The sequence below is a fragment of the Mizuhopecten yessoensis genome, unplaced genomic scaffold (genome assembly GCF_002113885.1).
Source record: "Mizuhopecten yessoensis strain PY_sf001 unplaced genomic scaffold, ASM211388v2 scaffold11139, whole genome shotgun sequence".
Lineage (NCBI taxonomy): Eukaryota > Metazoa > Mollusca > Bivalvia > Pectinida > Pectinidae > Mizuhopecten > Mizuhopecten yessoensis.
The window spans coordinates 866,653-887,343 of record NW_018408899.1 but is presented as its reverse complement, the minus strand read 5'-3'; the positions used below and the strand labels follow the sequence as shown (position 1 = coordinate 887,343).

General features: G+C 34.4%; 1 protein-coding gene across 2 annotated transcripts in view; it reads right to left on the bottom strand.

Annotated features, from left to right (window-relative positions):
- LOC110466636 (intron-binding protein aquarius-like) overlaps positions 1–20,691 on the bottom strand; it is a 23,839-nt gene extending 3,148 nt beyond the window's left edge. Inside the window, exons 1-34 of one of the 2 annotated variants that reach the window (XM_021523268.1) lie at positions 20,624–20,691; positions 19,171–19,277; positions 18,425–18,484; positions 18,129–18,169; positions 17,879–17,914; positions 17,655–17,700; positions 17,109–17,183; positions 16,537–16,668; positions 16,217–16,285; positions 15,542–15,719; positions 14,720–14,898; positions 13,967–14,080; positions 13,029–13,135; positions 12,230–12,332; positions 11,590–11,710; positions 11,069–11,161; positions 10,745–10,793; positions 10,338–10,416; positions 9,818–9,917; positions 9,334–9,501; positions 9,091–9,197; positions 8,177–8,346; positions 7,470–7,601; positions 7,192–7,326; positions 6,326–6,506; positions 5,257–5,366; positions 4,595–4,730; positions 3,297–3,344; positions 2,632–2,787; positions 2,166–2,303; positions 1,736–1,807; positions 1,170–1,357; positions 566–737; positions 69–239 (exon numbers count right to left, since the gene is read on the bottom strand). In XM_021523268.1, coding sequence (XP_021378943.1) covers positions 69–239; positions 566–737; positions 1,170–1,357; positions 1,736–1,807; positions 2,166–2,303; positions 2,632–2,787; positions 3,297–3,344; positions 4,595–4,730; positions 5,257–5,366; positions 6,326–6,506; positions 7,192–7,326; positions 7,470–7,601; positions 8,177–8,346; positions 9,091–9,197; positions 9,334–9,501; positions 9,818–9,917; positions 10,338–10,416; positions 10,745–10,793; positions 11,069–11,161; positions 11,590–11,710; positions 12,230–12,332; positions 13,029–13,135; positions 13,967–14,080; positions 14,720–14,898; positions 15,542–15,719; positions 16,217–16,285; positions 16,537–16,668; positions 17,109–17,183; positions 17,655–17,700; positions 17,879–17,914; positions 18,129–18,169; positions 18,425–18,484; positions 19,171–19,254 — 3,750 coding nt within the window. In that variant the 5' untranslated portion in view covers positions 19,255–19,277; positions 20,624–20,691. Of the gene's footprint in view, positions 1–68; positions 240–565; positions 738–1,169; positions 1,358–1,735; positions 1,808–2,165; positions 2,304–2,631; positions 2,788–3,296; positions 3,345–4,594; positions 4,731–5,256; positions 5,367–6,325; positions 6,507–7,191; positions 7,327–7,469; positions 7,602–8,176; positions 8,347–9,090; positions 9,198–9,333; positions 9,502–9,817; positions 9,918–10,337; positions 10,417–10,744; positions 10,794–11,068; positions 11,162–11,589; positions 11,711–12,229; positions 12,333–13,028; positions 13,136–13,966; positions 14,081–14,719; positions 14,899–15,541; positions 15,720–16,216; positions 16,286–16,536; positions 16,669–17,108; positions 17,184–17,654; positions 17,701–17,878; positions 17,915–18,128; positions 18,170–18,424; positions 18,485–19,170; positions 19,278–20,619 lie in introns of both variants that reach the window. The other variant, XM_021523269.1, reaches the window with a different exon arrangement.

Sequence of the window (20,691 nt, the reverse complement as noted above, 5' to 3'; positions counted from 1 at the left end):
AAATACTAAAATTTACAGAAATTTCTTGGAATACTTTATAAGATAATTGAAGGGCCAAGACTACCCACCTTGTGTGGTTGCCCTATGAATGGGTTCTTCCCACATCGCTGGTAGATGACATCACGTATCAGATGTTTCTGTCCGTTGTACGTAGTCAGAATGGCAATCTTCTCAGCGGGATAGCCTTGCATCCTCATATACATAAACAGGGCCACAACATACTCTGCCTCAGCAAGATTCTGTAAATTATAAGGATAATGGCATTATAAAAGGTGATTTTGGTGGTCATGTGGCGCAGTGATTAGCACGGTCATCTTTCTTTTGGTTTTCTCCAGGTACTCTGGTTTTCCTCCCACATCAAGACCCTCTGCACGCCAACAAGAGTGATTGATATAAGTTGGAAAAACTTGTTTCTTAACTGTTGTAAAATAAATATAGTTAAATCCCTAAAAGGATTTGATGTTGAATAAAGTTGCAAAATGTTGAAGATAATCAGGAGGTATGACTATATCTGAAGATTTATCGTAAAAAAAGATAACTAAACAGCAGAAACACATTGACCTACCTGAAAGAAGTAGGGATTGGGCTGTGTCTCCCCTACACCATTGAAGTCCTGGACATCAATGAGCTGGAAATCGTGTACAAATCCAGCATTGGCGAGGCGGTATTCAGGGTTCACCAAAACATGGGGCAGATTTCCTAGTTTACGGTACCGCCAGTTATACAGACTGGAAATACTGTAAGTAAACAAACCATTACAGATATCAAAGTTTACAAGTTGAATAAAAGTTATACACATACCTCAGTGTCTGGTGGTTAGTTTCAACAAGAATTATCTATATGTATAATGAAAGATAAATAATTTACCAATGTTCATACATTAAAACAGCATGGTTTTTAACAATGTGGGATGTCAGATTGTTTTTGTCAACATTTCATATGAAAAAAAGTGTCTGGATAGACTTTTACAAGCCGGTGAATGAACAAAATATTTATTTGTCTGCAGTTTAAAATCCTAATTTTCATTGTTATCAACAATTTTGATGTCAAAAAAGTTGTGACGATGCACTGGACTTATGAAAATGATTCATACCTTGTTATTTTTAATTTTTTACATATTGATCTTAAAACACAAACCCAAATACTGACTTTACAATCATTTTACTGACCTTGCCCTCGCCCTCCCCTGGGCGTCAAGGTCAACTGTGGGCACCCCAAGTCTGACAAGGCGAGTGAACAGTGACTGCTCCATGTTGGAGAACTTCTGGAAGGCCATGTTTTTGATGACCGGTGGAAGCTGGTGGTGGTCGCCAATCATGATCCAGCGCTTCAGTCGGTTGATGTTGTCTTCGGGATTCTATAGGGACAGGAGTTGTTTAAGTAAGACATGGTAGTGAACACAACAGTTTCACAAACTTGCACTATTCAATGAAGGCAATTTTCACCTGAGTGAATTTGCAGTTTTGAGATTGTTACATCTGTAGTGTTTTTGATACAAATTAACTTACAGATCCATCTTATTGCGAAAATACAATAGCTACAATAGTGCAGGTGCAAAAGATCATTGAGTACATGGCTAGATGTATCGATACACTTTCCTCATTGATTGCATTGATAAACATTAGATCTGAAAAACTGAACCCTAACATGCCAGCATATATGACTGTTACAGAGAAGCTCACCTGTAGAGGATCAGGATGAAATGTGCTAATATGATCTTGGTAGGGTAGCTTACCTGTAGAAGGAGGGGGATAAATGTTTCTATCTCCAGAATCTGGGCTGATTCCTCCATCAAAATATTGTCAAACTGTAACACAAAAATATTGTTCAGTATTCTATAACAAAAAGACACTTGAAACTGAGGTTTTTTAAAAGGTGTTTTCATCCTAAAAATTCATATTTTACGAAGGCTAATGTTTAAGAACTGTCAAATTATGGCAATTTTGTAATATTAATCAGAAAAGTCCTACTCCCAAAGGTTGGCCAGTCTGTAGAAAAATGTGTTTGGTGTAAAGCACATGGTATGATGTTCCAAATAATTTCCCAGTGACCAAAGCAGTATCCACACCTAGGCCCGATGAGGCTCAACATACAATACTTTTAAGCAAGAAATTTACAATGGCAATGGACAATAAGCTTATTATCAGGTTTTTTGTTATATTTACCTTGAAGCCTGCCGCCACTAGGTCGCGGCGTTTCAGTGCAGCATGCGTACAGGTCATGGCAATGATTTTAGCTTCTTTGATTAACAGGTAATTTGCTCTGTCGGATCCACTCCGCAGTAACTCAAAAGCTCGGAACTCCTGTAAACAAAAGGTAGTATAGGGTAGGTACTAATGTAACAGCCACATTGACCTCAAAGTAACAACCTTGAAACATGCTTAAGGTATTCCATCTTTGCGTATTGCGGGAGTTATCTTCTCTTGGGAGCAGGTATTGATTGTTACGTCACTTGTTTGTGAGAGTAACGTCATCAATTTTTGAGAAAACAACGTAATTTTCTCACCCAAACCAATGACGTAACAATCAATACCTGCTCCCAAGAGAGGATAATTCTGCAATACGCAAAGTCGGAATATGTGTTCTGAATATGAATGATATGAAAAATATCTGATATAATGCCTAACCTACCTCAAGTTGTGTGAAGATTTTCTTGATGTGTCTGAAGCAGCCCTCTGCGATGTCTAGATCTTGTTCATAGAAGCGCGCCTTGAACAGTGGCTGTGGGGCATTGCTGAAGAACGTGGTAAAGGGGAATAAATCCTTGATGTTTTCTGGCTTTTTGTCCTGTCAAAAAAAGAAAGGAAAATAATATTACTGCTTTCTTTTCTGTTTTGTTTATTCCAGTCAAGAAATATTTGACAAATATAAATGCAGTGGAAAAGGGGTTATTTTCACAGATCATGACAATAACAAGTGTTCTATAATTCAGTTGTCAAAACCTAGACATGACTTTATTCAAATGTCCATAGAAGATTGTTTATTGAAGCCATTGTTTATTTCATGGAAATTACATTTGATAAATGGCGGTACCTATTCACGGTCGTAACACATGATAGGCCTACAAAACCTTGGAAGCCAACCTGCACCAAATTACTCAGAAAACCTGTAGTGTTGAAATAAAGTTACCTTGCTACTGTAACAACAATCAGAAGATCTTTTCTTATTTAGATTCTGTAAATCATATTACACGTTAAACTATGCAATGAATCACAAAGAGTGGATATTGTCCTATTTTTTTTATCTATATTTTGTTTTGTATTCTATAGCAAATATTAAACTCCTTCTGTTCTTACCTTAATTTGTCGGAGTTTACTGAGAAATTCTTCCCATCTTGCTAAAACCTGCAACATAACATATAAAACATTTTGATGAGCCACCCATTCTGTACATCCAGGCTAGGAGCACCAGTACACTTGGCTGACTTGCTGTGGATGTGTAAATGTATGCGGTGTTTTATACATTATAGATCTGCATGTCTAGTGTCTTATTAATACAATACAACTTGAATGTTACTCAGCCCAGATCGCATTATACTTCTCTCTAGTCAAGCCCGGTTGATAAACTAGGGTCTATGATAATTAATTAATTCCTTATTTTAATAAATATTTCAGTATCAATAAAAAGACTTTTTTACTTCAAATGTAATGTTTTTGATTTTAAATATGACTGCATCGGTAATTATGAATTGCAGAATATCAGAATGTTATGATTCAAGCCATCCACACAGACAGCTGAGGTTCAATCAAGGCATAAACGTGATAATTTCAAAGATGTTTATCTCTTGCCTAACACCTATTGAGTTAACTAAGGGGCTCATTTCTAGAATATTTTCTTGGATAGGACTTAAGGCTATGGGTTCCACATCTCAAAACAATAAAGGACAAAGCTGTAAAGATTACGATAATAATAATAATAATAATTTGAGGTTCTTATATACCGCTTTATCATAACCTAGTTCGTAAGTCGACTCAAAGCGGTTCACAAATTATTATCCATGGTTATAGGGCCTTTGCAACCAGTCGATATCTTTCTCAACTCCCTGGGGAGCGTACAGCCGGTGCTGCCATTTCGGCGCTCACAGCTAGCATTCAACAATTCTAGCACTGCCCAACCACATACTCATTTACAGCTGAATAGACCGGAACAAGCGCAGTAAAGTATCTTGTTCAAAGATACAACACAGTGCCATGACTCGAACCCGCAACCCTTCGGTCACGAGCCCGACGTCCTACCACTAGACTACCATGCCTCCAAATATCAAAACCATAAGTGTAGGCTAGAGGACATGATACAGTGCTGTATTACAAAACAATCATCGTAATTGTGTGTTCATATTTTGAATGTAATTTCCTACATTTCTGGCAATCATTAGCATGACTGTTTTTCGAGTCTATTATAATGGCTTGTCCAGTAATGTGGAAGTTGACTGATATTTTTCACTGTCACAAATTTTGTTTTGTTATATACACGGTAACTACATCAGTGAAACTTTGCTCATAAAAATATTTAAACCTCAGGAAATAAAAACTCTGCAAGACCAATTTGTCCGATTTAAATCTACATCAGTCACTAATTCTTTAGAGATGTTTACCTGGTAAAGGAAGAAGTAGGAGGCGGTCTCACATGTGTAGGAGAGGTCACCAGGCAAGCCCAGACTGGCCTGTAAACGCCCCACCTCTTCCAGCAGCTCAAGACGCTGTGCTAGCACATAGTTCACTCGGCCGTACCTAATATAACAATGACATATTACATTAGCTTGTTCCAGAATCCTTTTAATCAATTCCTTTAATCATCTAAAATATTGTGTCATTTTGAAAAAAATAAAACAACATATACAGTATTTCCCTGATCAATCTACACATTTAACACACTACTAGGTTGAAGAACATAAAACTTAGCATTTTCAGGCCAACTTAAGCTCTTTAAACTTCAACGAATAAGAAGAAATAAAATATAAATAGCAACTCTAATGTTTTCAATACCATTTCATTATCGTTTAAATTTAGAATATTTTTCTACAGGCAATTCTCCCTCGACATTTATATTAAAAGAAAAACATTTTTATTATTTTTAAAGATTTACTAGGTCGATAGTGGCATTAAGTCTAATTCTTGATAAAAACATGACATTCTTGGTCAAAAATTTCAATCATCTCTGAAGCTGAACTTATACATCAAGCATTTTAATCACCTAAAAACGGAAAAAAATCCAATTAATCTACCTTTGTTTTATACTATGATTTGACATACTTACCGACTGAAGTCTTTCTCAGTTTCAAGTGCCTCCTCTCCGTGACCGAGACGTAACAGATGGCGCTCATCTATGTCCAGGGCTATGATCTTCTCAAACAGCTGGTTCAGGGCCTAGAGGTCAATAGAGGTCAAGTAATTACACATCACGCTCAAAGGCTTGCAGAACAATATCTAAGGATGGCATCATCAAGATGTCTAGTATACAAGTCACAGGACACACGTGCAGACATTTCCGACTCATAACATGGAATGCATACTGTATAGTTGGTAATTTTGGCCTTGGATTTGATTTCCTTATATTCCCAGTCACCAAAGATAGTGCGAAATATAATACCCAGTGAATATTAATACAATAAATATACACAGATAAAAGAAAAGATACATTAACCCTTTTACTGCCAAAAAATGGAGATAAAACACCAATTCAAGATTGTATTTTACATTATTTTAAAATAAATCCAATCATCCCAACACAAATGTACTCCCATAAAGGCAATATTTTTACCTGGCAGTGTTACACAAAATGTAATCCCCGAGAGCTAGTTCTGAGCGGGACACCCATGAAATATTAGCACCGCCAAATAAAAAAATATATAGTAACCAGAATTGTTTGCTATCTATTTATTTATGTGTTTTTTGTGTTTGAGGTGAAATCAGGAATGTTAATACAGAGAAACTGATAATATGAACAATTTAACCAACTCAAGTTCAAAGGTACTGTCAGACCCTGCACTGTATCAGAGAAATAGTTTATTATCATAAAACTGTCGATAAATCAATGTGAACCAAAGCGTCTGGCAAAGATTCCTCTGTCTCCGCTATTATAACTATCAATACATAATATTTTAGTGGAAATTTGTTTTTGTTTTCTCAACAATGTGGAAATATCCAATTCATTTCAATGTGTACATTGGATGCCATGACAGTTGAAGTATTTTTCCTTCGATTTCTCAAGTACTCAGTTTATTTGAGACCTTATGTCATAATACAAACTTTGACATAATGCAGTTTGCCAAGATTTAAGTATCCCAAATCTTGAATATCGAGGTGCATGTACACATTGTTTGTACCTGGTTGGAGTGAGTGACAATGATGGTTCGTTGGTCTGGGAAGTTGTGATAGAGACAGGAGATGATCTGTACTGCGACATCTGTTTTACCCGTTCCCGGGGGGCCTACCACCATCGTCAAGCCCGGCTGCATCCCTGCCCTTACAGCCTCAATCTGGGTTGGTGTGAACAATATTGAGTTCCTACAAACGTAAAAGTGCAATTATTACACATTATTTGGTAATCTTATGTTATCATCTTTTGTGCAAAGCAATGTTCGTTGACCATATTCTCGCTATTCACTATGCAGATAAGCTAAACAATATCCTGAAGCTAAGCTCTCAATAAATTACAACTTTGTCATTTCCTTTACAACCCTAAGCTCAACTAGCTTTTAACACCTTTAAACTTAAATTTTCTTTTTCAATACTTTATCAATTTTATCACGGTTGACAGAAAAAGTGACAGAAAGTAGTGTTAAAGAAAATGAAAGCCTCCGAATCTCAAAATACAGATGTTTCATTTCCTATTTCTCCCAAAGACAGTAGTGGTTGTAATTGTGAGCTCACAATGTCAAAAAATGATGTCACATCTTATAATTGGATGATATCACACTATCACAGAAAAACAGACATAGACAGCATTCCTTTTCACCCAATAGATTACATTTATTTTACAAATATTCAATCTTTTTAAATATAGATGTGAGGGGATAAAGAAATGTTACTTGATGGTGTAGAATTTAGGGTCAGAACCTTTTCAAGCTTTGGTCCCGACTTCAAATGTTACAACTTTGGTAAAATTTTCATTTACCCAACGTCTACATATGATATATCATATTTATCTACCTCATTCCTTTATAAAATTAAGTGCAACATGTGCCATTACTTTTTGGGTTGATTGTAGGCGTAAGGTCCTCTGTTTGGGATGGTGTGTGGTTCCACTATAATTCGTTTCTTCACTTTGGTATCTTCTGTGTCAGCTTTCCTCTTCCCTGTCTCTTCTTCCTCAGGGAACTTCAACCTATATTTAAAAAGGATAATATTTGTTTATCATATAGTTGTCTGTATCAAAGTGTGATCCGTGTTATAACAAGCCGATTGATGGTAACAACATTACTAAAGCCGATTGATGGTAACAACATTACTAAGTATATTTAATAATACCTGAATGGTGGTACATGTTTGCTGACATCATCCGTACAGACCTCGATACTGTGGTCAGGGAAACCTGCCCTTAGGTGGTCCATATTGAGGAAGGTGTCATTCCAGTCAAGGGAGTTAATCTTATTTGGCATTCTTTAACGAAAAAAGAAAACAATATTAAACACCTGCAATCTGCTATTAGATAAAGAACCCAATTATTGTAACTATGTATACAGAGCTACTGATTAATAATTTCTTTTTACATTTCAATTTTTTATTGATTTTCATGTGAACAATTACAATAAGACAAGATACTAAACATAACATTACATAACAATTCATTACATTACAATACCCATAGGATTATATACATGCTTCAATTCAACATGAACACTGCTAAACTTGGGAACATCAGAAAATACACTCGGCACCGATAAATATATTTTTTAAATATAAATATTTATTAACATGCCCTCACATACCTCCACCTTCATCGGTGATTTAATTGGATCTAAACACAATAGTTTCAGGATAAAATATGCAAGTTCACTTCAAAGCTAATTGTTTACCTAGTTTCTTTCAAGTTTTCTAGCAGTGCCCATATTAAAGTTAGTTATTAGCTTTGAGCTACTGATTAATTTAATTATTCCAATGGAGTAAAAGTAGTCTATAATCTTTTTCAAAATTGTCTGGTTGCCCTAGTAAGAAATAAGGTAGTAGCTACGTACTGGGAATAGTGTGCCGCGTTTGGTTCACCATAGCCGAGCACAAGGTCGTGGAGCCAGTCTGGGACAACACATGATGTGTTCATCAGGTCACGCATTGTCTCTAACACAGCTTTGAAGTTGTTCTCCTTCGGTTTCCTCCTCATTATCACATTAAATGTCTCGTACACATCCTGTAACAGTTATAAAGAGTAAGCATCTTATCATCATTCATAAAGTACAGAGCAACGAGCAAGTCATAGATTTTATCTTCTCTCACATGGAACTGTATCAGGAAAGGACAAGACAGACTAGACTGAGATTTGAACCCGAGACCTCCCAACACTAGATGGAAGTTCTAATCGATTGAGCTACCTGGTTGGCAGAGATCCGCCCTCACTCTGATACACTTCTACTTCAACAAACTTTTCAACCCCAAAGACACGTCAGAACCCATACCACGTCTATCGATGTATTTATTTGGGTGCCAAATGTTACGGGAGAGGAAAAATGCAGTCAGACCGTGGTTTGAACCAGGAACCTCTTTGACAGACATTCTTACCAACTGACCTACTTGGTCACCAAAATTGACTAAGTCAAATTTCCCTATAGAAGTCACTTCTATTGCATGAGATATGTTTTCACATTAATTTACAGCCAGGTTCTATCATATTTTCAAATTTCTAATTTTTTTTTTTAAAATCTACCTAGGGATTTTTGAACAATAAATATTTTGTAATTATGAAATCAAATCCTTGTGAATAAACTCGAAGTTTATTTAAGAAAAACAAGTATTCCCGAAAACTCATTTCCAGGTATGTTCTTGGCAAATTGTTCAAGCTATACAACTCTGAGGTATATTTGATGACACAAACATTTTCAAAGCACTGATTACACATATTAGTGTGAAGAGTGCATAGTAAAGCCTGAAGTTTTACCTGGTCTCCATCCACAGCACGTGCCATGTCCTGTTGGTACTGGTTAGGGTCGAGGAAGACGCGGAATGTCCTACTGTCCCCAGGAATATCTGGGCGCGGCTCTGGTCCTGAAATTCAGACACCATGTAACCTTGAAATCTCAGTATTTCTGTGATCTTGACATATACTTTTTTTGGTTGGTTTATTTATCCCATGTTTATCATATTTCTTTAACATTAGCATTTCAATGTTCCTTGACCTCACCTTCTTCTATGACCTTGCCCTCCGCATCCAGCATGCCCTCGACTTCGCAGCCACGGACATACGCAAGTCCAACCTGTGGAATGAATGGCAACTGGTGGTTGTACTTTTGTTGGATGGCTACGGTGGGACGCAGCGTGATTAGGAATGCCACATCATGCTTCCTCAGACCTGCACAAAAACAATAAAATTTGCAAAAAAGAAAACAGAGTAAACTTTGCTTCAAGAGATTGACGTCAGGATCGTGTTTGCGAAAGTTTATGATATTTGGTTGAAAACTGTCGTCTGAAACCTGCAGACAAGCCCATTGATGACAGAGAGACCAACAAACAGAGAAACAAGATGAAACAATCATTCAATCTGCCTAAGGCAGGCACATAAAAATTGTCAACAACAAAACAAAACTTCTTTACTTTATAGTGTTTTTAGTATAGTAGAAAATATCAAGATCAAAATCCTTAGTTAGAGTCGGAGGTTTTACACCTACCTTCCCATTCGTTCTTGATGTGTTCCCGCACACTGAGATTGACTGTGATATCTGCTCGCACTTGGGCAGGGTGGTTCTCACCAATCAGAGGCTTCGCCACCTAGGGGTCAAACATGGTCATTTGTCATAGTGTGTAACAATTTGACATTAAAATTATATCTTTTCAGATTATTTCATTGTAAATCAGCACAAAAAACCTAGAATGAAGGAAGGCAAGAAAAAAATGAAGGTCTTCTCCATTCTGTCACGGTATTAGTACCATTAATCCATCATCCTAAACCTGAATGCTGAGAATCTCAATAAGTTCAATAAATTTCCATCTTCTGTAATGGAATAGGTATATATATATAGCTGAGAGTGCATGGAGAAATTTCATAGATTTCGTTCAAAATTGTTATCAAGTGAAAACTCAAAAGACTTAAAATTGCTTTTAATTCTTATATAGTGAGAAAAAAGATAACTGTCTTTAAAATACAGAATCTGATTTATGATGACATTATTCTAGCTTAAGCAGACCTACCTCCACCACATTGAAGCCTGCGATTGGCTGAGCCATCCGGGCCCATCCCCCGAACAGACAACTCCCATCCTCTGCCATCCTGTCAGACACAATGTAATAATTTCATAGCCCATTTACTCAATTGAACAACAATTATACAGATTAACAAGGGAAAGGAAAACGAAAAATAAATCTTGATTTTTAATTGCATTTAGTGTAATTGTGCCAGGACTTTTCAACAATACATGTTTGGAAAATACTTATAGCTAAACTAGACAGAGAACTCATTCCTACAAGCAATAGATCAGAGTTGGAAAGGTACTTTGCTTATATTTTAGTTGCTTGATCATAGCCAATCATTGACAATAATAATAATTTCATTTTGATCAAATTGATACATTTCAACTTCAGAAACAATCACCCCTTACCATGGTTTTAAGTGAGACACAGCATCTTCAATGTCTTGTCGTATTTCATCTGGAATAGTAGAGAAATAAGGACATTAATATAACATTTCCTTCAATATTCTGTGACAGGTGCCCCGAACAAGTATCTGTTCTGGAGAGATTAATCAACTTCTATCTGTCTTATTCATGCAAATTGAAAGTGAATATCTCACTTTTATTTGTCATTCCAAGTACAATGTTCCAATCTAAGATACAGGAATACTTTATAATTGTTTTTTAAGCTCTGCATTTCTATTGTTTTCATAGCGTTACATTTGATATTTGTTAGATTAGAATTTTACTTACATGTAGACTCCAGTCTGAACAAATGAAAATTCTTCAGCAAATAATCATGCAATGTAAGGAACTGTAGATTCAGCTTGGGCAGAGCTAGACAACCTATAAAGACATACACACAATTATATTAACATCACAGAGTATAAGTCTCCAGTCACAATGAAAAGCGGTCATAAAACGCAACTAAATTTCTTATTTTCTGTCTTCAAGTTGGTCTTTTTTATTAGCAATACAAAAATTTACATTAAGACCTCAACTAACTTATTGTACCTGGCAATAAATCACATCACCAAGTATAAAAAGAGAGAAGTGATGAGAAAACAGAATGGTCATGTCAATTAAACTAAACACCATTATGTTCCGTGGAATGTTGCCATCAAAGCTCATCCATCTGTGTTTGTTCACGGTGCAATTACTTAGTAAATTATGAATAATTTTTACAGTAAACTTATTGTTCTAATTATTTATTTTAAAGAAAATCAAATGTGCCAATTCTAATCCAGATACACAATATATATTGAAGTACTCACTGTCCCCAGAGTAGAAGTCGGTGGGTACAATGTTCTCGTCCCAAATGATGTCCTCCGTCGGGTACAGTGGCATCTCGTTTATCTGTTCCAATTGGGACCTCCTCTTTTCATGGCGAGAGACCTGGTGTGTGTAAGATAAGAACTTCAGTCAAATATCTGGTGGGTTCAACACAGCAAAATGTACTTATTAAATAGAGAATAAATTGAATGAGAAGGAAATCAGACTTCAAGCTGAAACTCAGTTAGATTTAACGGTTCAAATCATCATTAGAGTGCTGTTGCTGACTTTCCTTTGAGGAGATATAAATTATACATACTTTATGGAACAGTAATTCAACTTTGGCTTCAGAATATAGTTTTGTTGTCATGAATTTCACTTATGCAATATCAATGTTTTTTCAAACAGATAACATTTCTTTGTTATGTTTACAAAAGCATAATAAAACATGTTAAATTAAGGCATCTATTATAGCATTTACTGCCAGATAATTCAGTTTGGTTGCAATATGATTTGATTTTTTTAGATCAACATGAATTTTAACTATGATTTAAATTCATTCTTAATTTGAATGTATCTGTTTTATAAAAGAAGAAATTGAATTCTGGTTAAATTCTGGTTAGTGTCGTGGATATTACATACCAGTAGCTCCATCATGTAGTCCTCTTTCTGTGCCGTTTCCTCCTCGTCTTTGATCATTGGTAGCTGGTGAATGTAGGCCAGGACTCGGTGTAGATCAGACTTGCTGTAAAGTTTAGGATAATGTTCAGATTATATTTTAAGTTAATAGAATGAAACAGCTATTTATAAATATTGCTTGTTCTGTGTGTCCAGCTGGTAGCCCGTAAATAAGATTTTTTATTTACAACAGTGATAACGTTTTATTTGCCTTTATACATACAGGTAAATAAATACAGCTAGATGGAGATTAAAAAATTAAAAAATTGGAGCATATATTATTCCTCTGATCAACAAAGCCCACATTACAAATTTCAACAGTACGTTATTACGTTCTCACTTGTCAATGTCTAGTTTTTCAAGATAAAATATTGGTTTCATGACAACAGATACACAGCGTGTTACTTAACTACATCTCAGAGTTTTATTTCCTCCTCCTACAACTTATATATTAAATAGACCAGAAACCCAAACATTTACACAAAGTGTAGGTTAGCAAAATATGCAGAAGTTCTATGATATGTGGTGATGATGGTGTGAAAATGAAAATACTTGTTTTGTATCTATACTACGAAAAATCTTGCGAAAAAAAAATGATAAAAAAAAACAAAAATGATATACATATGTCTCTCTGCCTTCCAAATTAAAGGAGGGCGTGTTAAATGACATTTCGTTTTTATCCACAAATGTTTTTTTTGATAGAATAACCTGATTAAGTCATTTATTTTCAAACACTCTTTATGCATAAAACAGAACCTCTTACTTCAAACTCTTGAAGAATTTCAGCAGTGATTCTCTGCTGTCTACACTCGCAACATTGGAAATGGCAAAACTTCGCAAGTCGTCTGGGAAATGTCGGAAGGCAACTTTCTACAATTCACAAAAAAATATATTACATTAAATTTAATACATGATGTATAAGCATTTTCATATTTCAATGGTCAATTCTAACCAGAACTGCATCTTGGGTCTCAAAAAAAATGTTTAAATGAGAATTAAAAAACATCTCATCCACGTAACATGTTGGAAATAATATCATATAAGCTTTCTGATGTTTTCATTTTTTTTTTAATAAAAGTGCAGTTTTCCTACAAACACTGTTTTTATTCACTTAATAAGTCTGTTTACCTCAACTGTGTGAGATAAAGGTGTTAGAGCAAGCAATTTACTGGCACATCAAATTTGAATAGACCTGTTAAATCAACTTTCAATTTACTGGCACATCAAATTTGAATAACCCTGTTAAATCAACTTTCAAAAGATACTTGATGGACACAAATGTTCATGCATGTGCAATCCATTTGCAGTTTAATAGTCCTTGGTCCTTTATCTTTTCTATTAGGAATTAACATCAGAGAGTTGAAAATTAGACAATCATCAGCAAGCTGACCTTGTCTTCAAAAATAAAATTATGGTGGAAGCTCAGGTTCATTCCCAGCAAAAGTGCCTAGAATGGGAGATAGCTGGATTACTAAAACAATTCTGTATAGAAAAGAGCCAGTATTTCCCCTAAAACTTTGGCTGGATAGTGGAACAATTGAATGAGTGTTGTAATATGATCAACTGTCTACTACTTTTCTGTCAATGAAACATGTTCTTTTCAATAAAGTACTTGTGTAATATTTTTTGGAAACTTATTTTTTGCAGTTTTATAAACGACACCTTTAAAAAGACAATATGTACATAAGTTTCTGGTGATACCTGTAGAGCGAGCACTCTGTTGTAGTGGAGGTCAATTCTGTCGTGGATGGTCAGAGCTTCTCCTGTCTGGTCATCAATCTCAAACTCAGCGTAACGCTGTAGCATCTCCAGGAGCTACCCAAACAAATTACGGAATTTGAAAAGTTGACATATCAAATAAACAATACAGAAATATTTTGATGTATTTTCACTGAATTTCATGTTGTATGTTTTATGTTCATTGCATATCATATTATTACTGAATTGGCGAAATACAAGTCAAAATATTTCAAATTTTAACATTTATTAAAACATCAACTATATCTAAATCATCCATCTGTTGAAAAGTAATAATGTCACATTTCCTCTTGAGGAAAGTTTTACATTCACAAGACTAAATTGTGTTTTAATTTGAGAACTCTATTAAATTATTATTTTCACAGCTTTGACATTAATCTGTATTCTCAGCTTTTGATAGTAAAGAGAATTTGGTATTTGATAGTTTCAAGAAAACCTCAATATCAACTGAAATGATTATATGGCCCTATTTATTTCGAGTTTTTTGTCAAACAACCATTTTCCCAACTTTTGAATTATATGATATGTTTAGGCTGGCTTAAGGCTTAACAGATGACCTGTAAAGGTTTTTTTACTTCAACAGTTGACCAGTCTAGTCCCTGATCAATGAGTTCACATTAAATGGAAACGTTTCCTAAACTGTCTGAATCTTGAAAACTGCAACTACACTGGAGAGTGTCCATAGCTATTACTAACCTCCCCAAACAGTTTCCCTTCCTTCCGGTTGACCAGTGTGGACATCTTGCATCTGACCACAAGGTGGACATCGTCCATTAGGGCATTGAAGAATCGCCGTGTGGGTAGTTGGCTCTCAATGTCAATCATGAGTTCCATGAACCGTTCACAGTACTGAACCTTAGTATGAGCTAGCTTTCCTGTAACAGTATATCAACAATGTATAAAGACCTGAGTTCCATGAACCGTTCACAGTACTGGACCTTAGTATGAGCTAGCTTCCCTGTAACAGTATATCAAGCAATGTGTAGAGTCCCTAAGCATACATAAACACTTATTGCGATACATATGTGTGATTTATGTGCACCCTTGCTAAGGGTACCATATTAGCTCATTGTGTATATATTCTGACTGATGGCTTTAGAACTGCTGTCACTTGCCTCTTTGAAAAGTTTTGAAAGTTGTATCAACTTCAAACTTGCATGACTTCATTTATAATAGAATATTGCAATGTATCATGTCATACAACAATGGATTCAGCAGATAATTGCTTGAAAGCACTGAGTTTACAAATTTGAAATCATTTACAAAATTGTATATCTCTTGTGTGCTGACTTCAATGTATGAATTGAAATCTCAACATTTATGTATTGATTAATATCAGCCAAAGCCTTTGATGTATAACATATTGCAAACTTGTGACAGAAAGTTAAGTTACACAAAATTGCAGTTACAACCCCATTAGATTGTACTAGTATTTCAACATAAGTGTTTTTAATTTGAGTGCACACGTTTTATACAATGATATGCAACACTTCTAAATTGATAAAGATTGATCCCTACCTGTTTCTGGTATTGAGTCTAAGATACTGAAGAACTTCTTCATCAAATTAGACATAAAGTTTCTCTCAAACTGCAATCGTTTTAATTTGTCCGCCCCAACTTTAGCGTCGTTTTTCTGTATGAGGTTGTAAAACTTTTTGTATTTGGCATTTGTTTTGAACAGTTCTTCTCTTCTTCCCTGGAACAAAAAACAATATAGTAGAAAATTTCCTAAATCAAGCAATGTCAGCAGATGCTAAAATAACAACTACACAGCCTGGTAAAAATGCACATATATCATTTGACCTGTCATTGACAAAAGACCTTCACATTTTTTGTACACAAATTATGAAATACATGTGAACTTTGGCTTTGTTCAGTCAAATGAAGTCGATCCAAAGGATAATTCCTTCAATATGTATTAAAGAAATCTTGTTAACAAAATTCACAAGACAAAAGTTAAGGACATATTTCTTATATAAGGGATTAGAATAAGAACATCAGTCAAATCATTGAACAAAACTTTACTATGAGATTAACATGATGGGTAAATCATGATAACATTGGTAAATTATGTCCTCCATATTTAACCTTGACCTAATTCTACAAGGTCAACTGGCATGGTTAAGGTCACACCTGCTCTTTAAAATGATTTCTTTTTACCTTGATCTGGACATAGTAAATAAACAAACTTACTGGTAGAAGATTGGCCCAGACTGGAAGAGACACTAACTTCTGAACTTGTTCTCGGATCAGATCCATTTCCTGTTAATGAATAAAGTCATGCAATTAACAGAGGTTATAATACCATATACATTGTAATCGTACATCTATGCATACTAATGATTATAGCCCTTCAACACAAAATGGTCATACAGGATCAAATGGTGTGGAACTTAACAATCAGGTTACACCATACATGTAAATATCTTTCTTTAGTGCATTGTTTGGTCCCAGCAACAGCTAATGTAAATCATATGAAGACAGTTTCCAGAGCCAATGAAAGTTACACTTACCAGGCTGTTGAAGCAGTGAATGAGAAACATGAGTAGATGTGTGTGTTCCAGAAGGGAAGTGTGTTCAGCCAGACAAACACGTAATACCTGGTGGAAAAATGCCTCGAATTTCTCTGGCTTGGCTCTGAAACACTGAACACAGCAACAGCATGTCAGTAAATACAGAATGGTAAAGAGAAAGCGTTATTGATGAGAAACATTTCCTTCAATTTCTAAATATGTCTCCAAATTACCAGGACTAAATAGCTTCATCACAATTTTGTCATGATTTTGATAAATTTTAATTTAAACATATTTATTCTAAATTTCTCAAACAATTTCATTTAATACATTGTATGCAAAAAGTATGGAAATTCTTCAATACATGAAAGACCAACTTCAATGAGATATTGATTGAGTTTTTGAAGTATAACATTTCTTTGAGTAAAATTAATGTATTAGCCCATGGCAATATCAAATCAGACAACAAAGTATTCCATACTAAAATATGTTTTAGTTGAGTTTATTTATACTTAAACTGTGGGATGTTCAATCATATAAAAAAGGTAGACTGACATCTCAGTCCTGCTTACCTCCCATGGTGGAACCCTTTCTCTGAATTTCTCATTCACCATTAGAGCAGTAGATGTAATATGTGCATTGTTGGACTGAAAAAAAAACATAGCATCAATAACAAGAAGATTCAACAAAACAATAAAATTAGTCGCTTTATTAAAGTAGCAGTAACACCCCATTCTTATGTGTAAAATAAACCAAAATCAACGCAAACACCCAAAGAAGTTATTCGATATTTTTTTTCAAGAAAAGTAACTTCACAATAATAGCTATATAAAAGATCAAAAGAGTTCAGAAATGCATCCTTCTGATTTAGTGCTGTTCAAGGAGCATACATCCAGTAATGCTGCAAATGTTAAAAACAATTCACCTTCATCTGTCACCTAATAGTTTACTCTACTGATCAATATCGATGCAATATAATGTCAATCTTATCTTATCCAAGATAGTATGTCAGGGTTAAAAAAAAAAGCCCTTTCAATATTGAATCTGGAATAATCATAAGAGACAGAAGACTTAATTTTCAACAGAAAAAAATTGTCTTCAAATTATTAAAATCTCACCTTGTCAGGATTACAATTTGGCCATAAGTAATTTTCCAGATATTGACTGAAAAGAACAAGAAGGAAATTGTTAAAATCATCAAACACTTTTGTTTGCAATGTACATGTGATTTTCGAAACAAGAAAGATTCTATTTCAATTTTGAGCCAGCAAGTTCAAAACACTTGGTGAAAAGTTGTTCATTTTCAATATTCTTAATTGCACAATAATATACATGTACTTACCTGTACTCTAGCATCATTGTCCTTCGGGCAGAAAACCTGAGAATAAAATTTTACAAATACATATATCTTTCAGCAAAAAAGGAATTCAAAATATGGTACATTATTGAAAGGGATTTTTTTTCGTAACTGAAAGAATGATAGTGAATAAAATATTTTAACTGATTATTCATATGACTACAACAGTAAGAAATGACTGATTCATTATCCAAATTTTAGTATGAGAGTTTTGATTATTTGCAGAAATACTCACTGCGTTCCTTGGAGTTCCTCTCTGTAAATATCTGCCACAATCTGTAAAAATAATACAGTGGAAAATTATAGTTATCCTTCTTAATCTCATACCTGCAATAAGTACTGGTACAAAAACAATCTTTATATAATCTCTTTCACAATTTGTTTTCCATAAACACAAAAACTAACTTTCTAATTTTTTTTCAAACGAGTGAAATCTGTTTTTTAATATTTATCCTGATGGTGTAAAAGTTGATAATAAAAATGAAAATCATTAACGCAGTGATCATGAACTTACTTATTCTCTATGCTTACCTTAGGGTTAAATTCAACTCCATTCTTCAGCGCCTCCTGTGACCAATGCTGTCGAGCCAACTGTCAAACCAAAAACAATCTTTCATCACAATAAACATTTCACAAGAACCATCAATGCTTAACTTGGAATTTATTTATTGATAAATATAACAAGCATTATACAGAAATATTGTAAGTTCATATGATACAATCCTATTATAGGGAATATTGGTTCATTATATTGTTAAGGACAGGCGTTTTGTTTACATTATTACATTTGTGAAAAATATTAATCACACGAAAAGCATTTAACATAGAAGATAATCTTTGGATAAATAATTACTTGTACTGGTTACAAATTGTTTACAATGTGATTTGAAAGAAACATTTCATCATGCAGCTTAAGATGCAAGGAAAGATAAATATCCCCATTTTGTACAGAATTGATCAATTGAGTGTGTAAGTACATGTTACTCACCGGTACTATATCTTTACCTGTGTTTTGTTGTTCTTAATTGTGTTACATTGTACATCTGTAATATTCTTACATGCATGTGCTAATTTGTTCATCAGTTATATCCTTAATTGAGGCTTACCTATGTTATGTAGTTATCTATGCTATTCTCACCTGCGTTATATTGTTCACCTGTACTATTCTCAACTGTGTTATATATTCATCTGTCCTATTTCACCTGTGTTATACTGTTCATCTAAGATACTATTTTGTCCCGTGACATGTGTTTCATCTGTTATATACCAGTACTTACCTGTGTGATGTTATCAACCTGTATTTCCTCTACTGTCAAGGATCCTTTTTTTGGTCCTTTATAAGGACCCTTTGCAGTACTCATGGCAAATATTGTCCTCTATTCCTGAAAATACAGTTTCATTAAAATTTATGTATATTTAGATATTCAAAATCATTCTTAAATTGATGAGATATTCCTTGACTGTCAGTGTAATATTTCAATTCTAGCTTACAAACATATCTTCAGGACATAACATCTGCTACATGCTATGAAGATTTTTTTCTGAAGCTTGCTTGTGCCCCAAGTTTCACAAACATTTTGAACCATAATTTAAGGAAGTTCTTTACTTATTGTTTTGAAATTAAAAATTGGGCTGCAAAGTAAATAAAAAAAAAAATGAAAAATATCTGGGACTGAATCAATTAACACAGATTCTTTGAACTTAGTCAAATGTAATTACGATGCAGAAGCAAAGGTATAACATAACAAGTAGGACACAAAAATTAAACAAAGTACAAAGCTTAAACATTAGTCAACGAACCCCTGTGTGTATGTTAAGGTTTGCTGTGACCCATATCAGTATAGCATATGTGTATAAGACTTTAATTTGTAACGAACCCCTGTGGTTAGTCCACGTGCCAAAAATATTATGAAATATTCAAATGACTTTTTGGAAGTATTCCAATGCTTTAAACGTGTAACGAAACGACAAAATACCGAAACATCTTTAAAATGTGGTCAAGTGCATTTTGCCACAGCCTACCTACTGATGTACTTTTATCAAGATACATAATGGACGCAGGCGTGTAGCCTTTATGTCCATATCAATATTGTACAAAAAACTAGAATTTGGTTCTTCAGTACAATATGGCTTTATACAGAATTACGGTTTCTTTTATGTAACAAATTTCAAAACGATGGTTTTTCTAGTGTTATACAGTTATATATATCTCAAATTGTAAAACATTATCTACATTGATAACCCCTCCGCATTAACGTCATTTTGGTCTCTGTGGAGTATAACATATTAGATAGATATACAACATGTTGGGGTAATCTGTTCAATCGATCGATATACACTCCCGCCTTACTCTCTCTCTCTCTCTCTGTGATAACATCATAATTGAAATTGACGAAGCCATACGACTTACAATTGCAAGTACACCATTGTAAACAAATATGTACGAGTTGATAGGGTGCGTTAAAGCTTCAGCTCATCCCTCAAATGTTTTAGTCGTAAGAATAGCTCTTCTGAGCTAAAGTTGCATTGTTACAAACACGACTCTAAATAAAAATTCTTGTATCTTGTAAATGTTGTATTTATCTAATGCTACCGGCTAGTTTAGTGTTATCTATTTACTGTCAAGCTACCACTTTATCAAGACTAGAGAGAATTTATAATTAATGTGTTACCATGGGATAATGGTTTACTTATGATTTTCAATGTGTAGTCATGTAGCATATTACCTTTAAGGAATAATACTGCACATGGCAAAAACAAAAGTCGTTTTGAAGACGTACCGGAAATACAGAACTGTG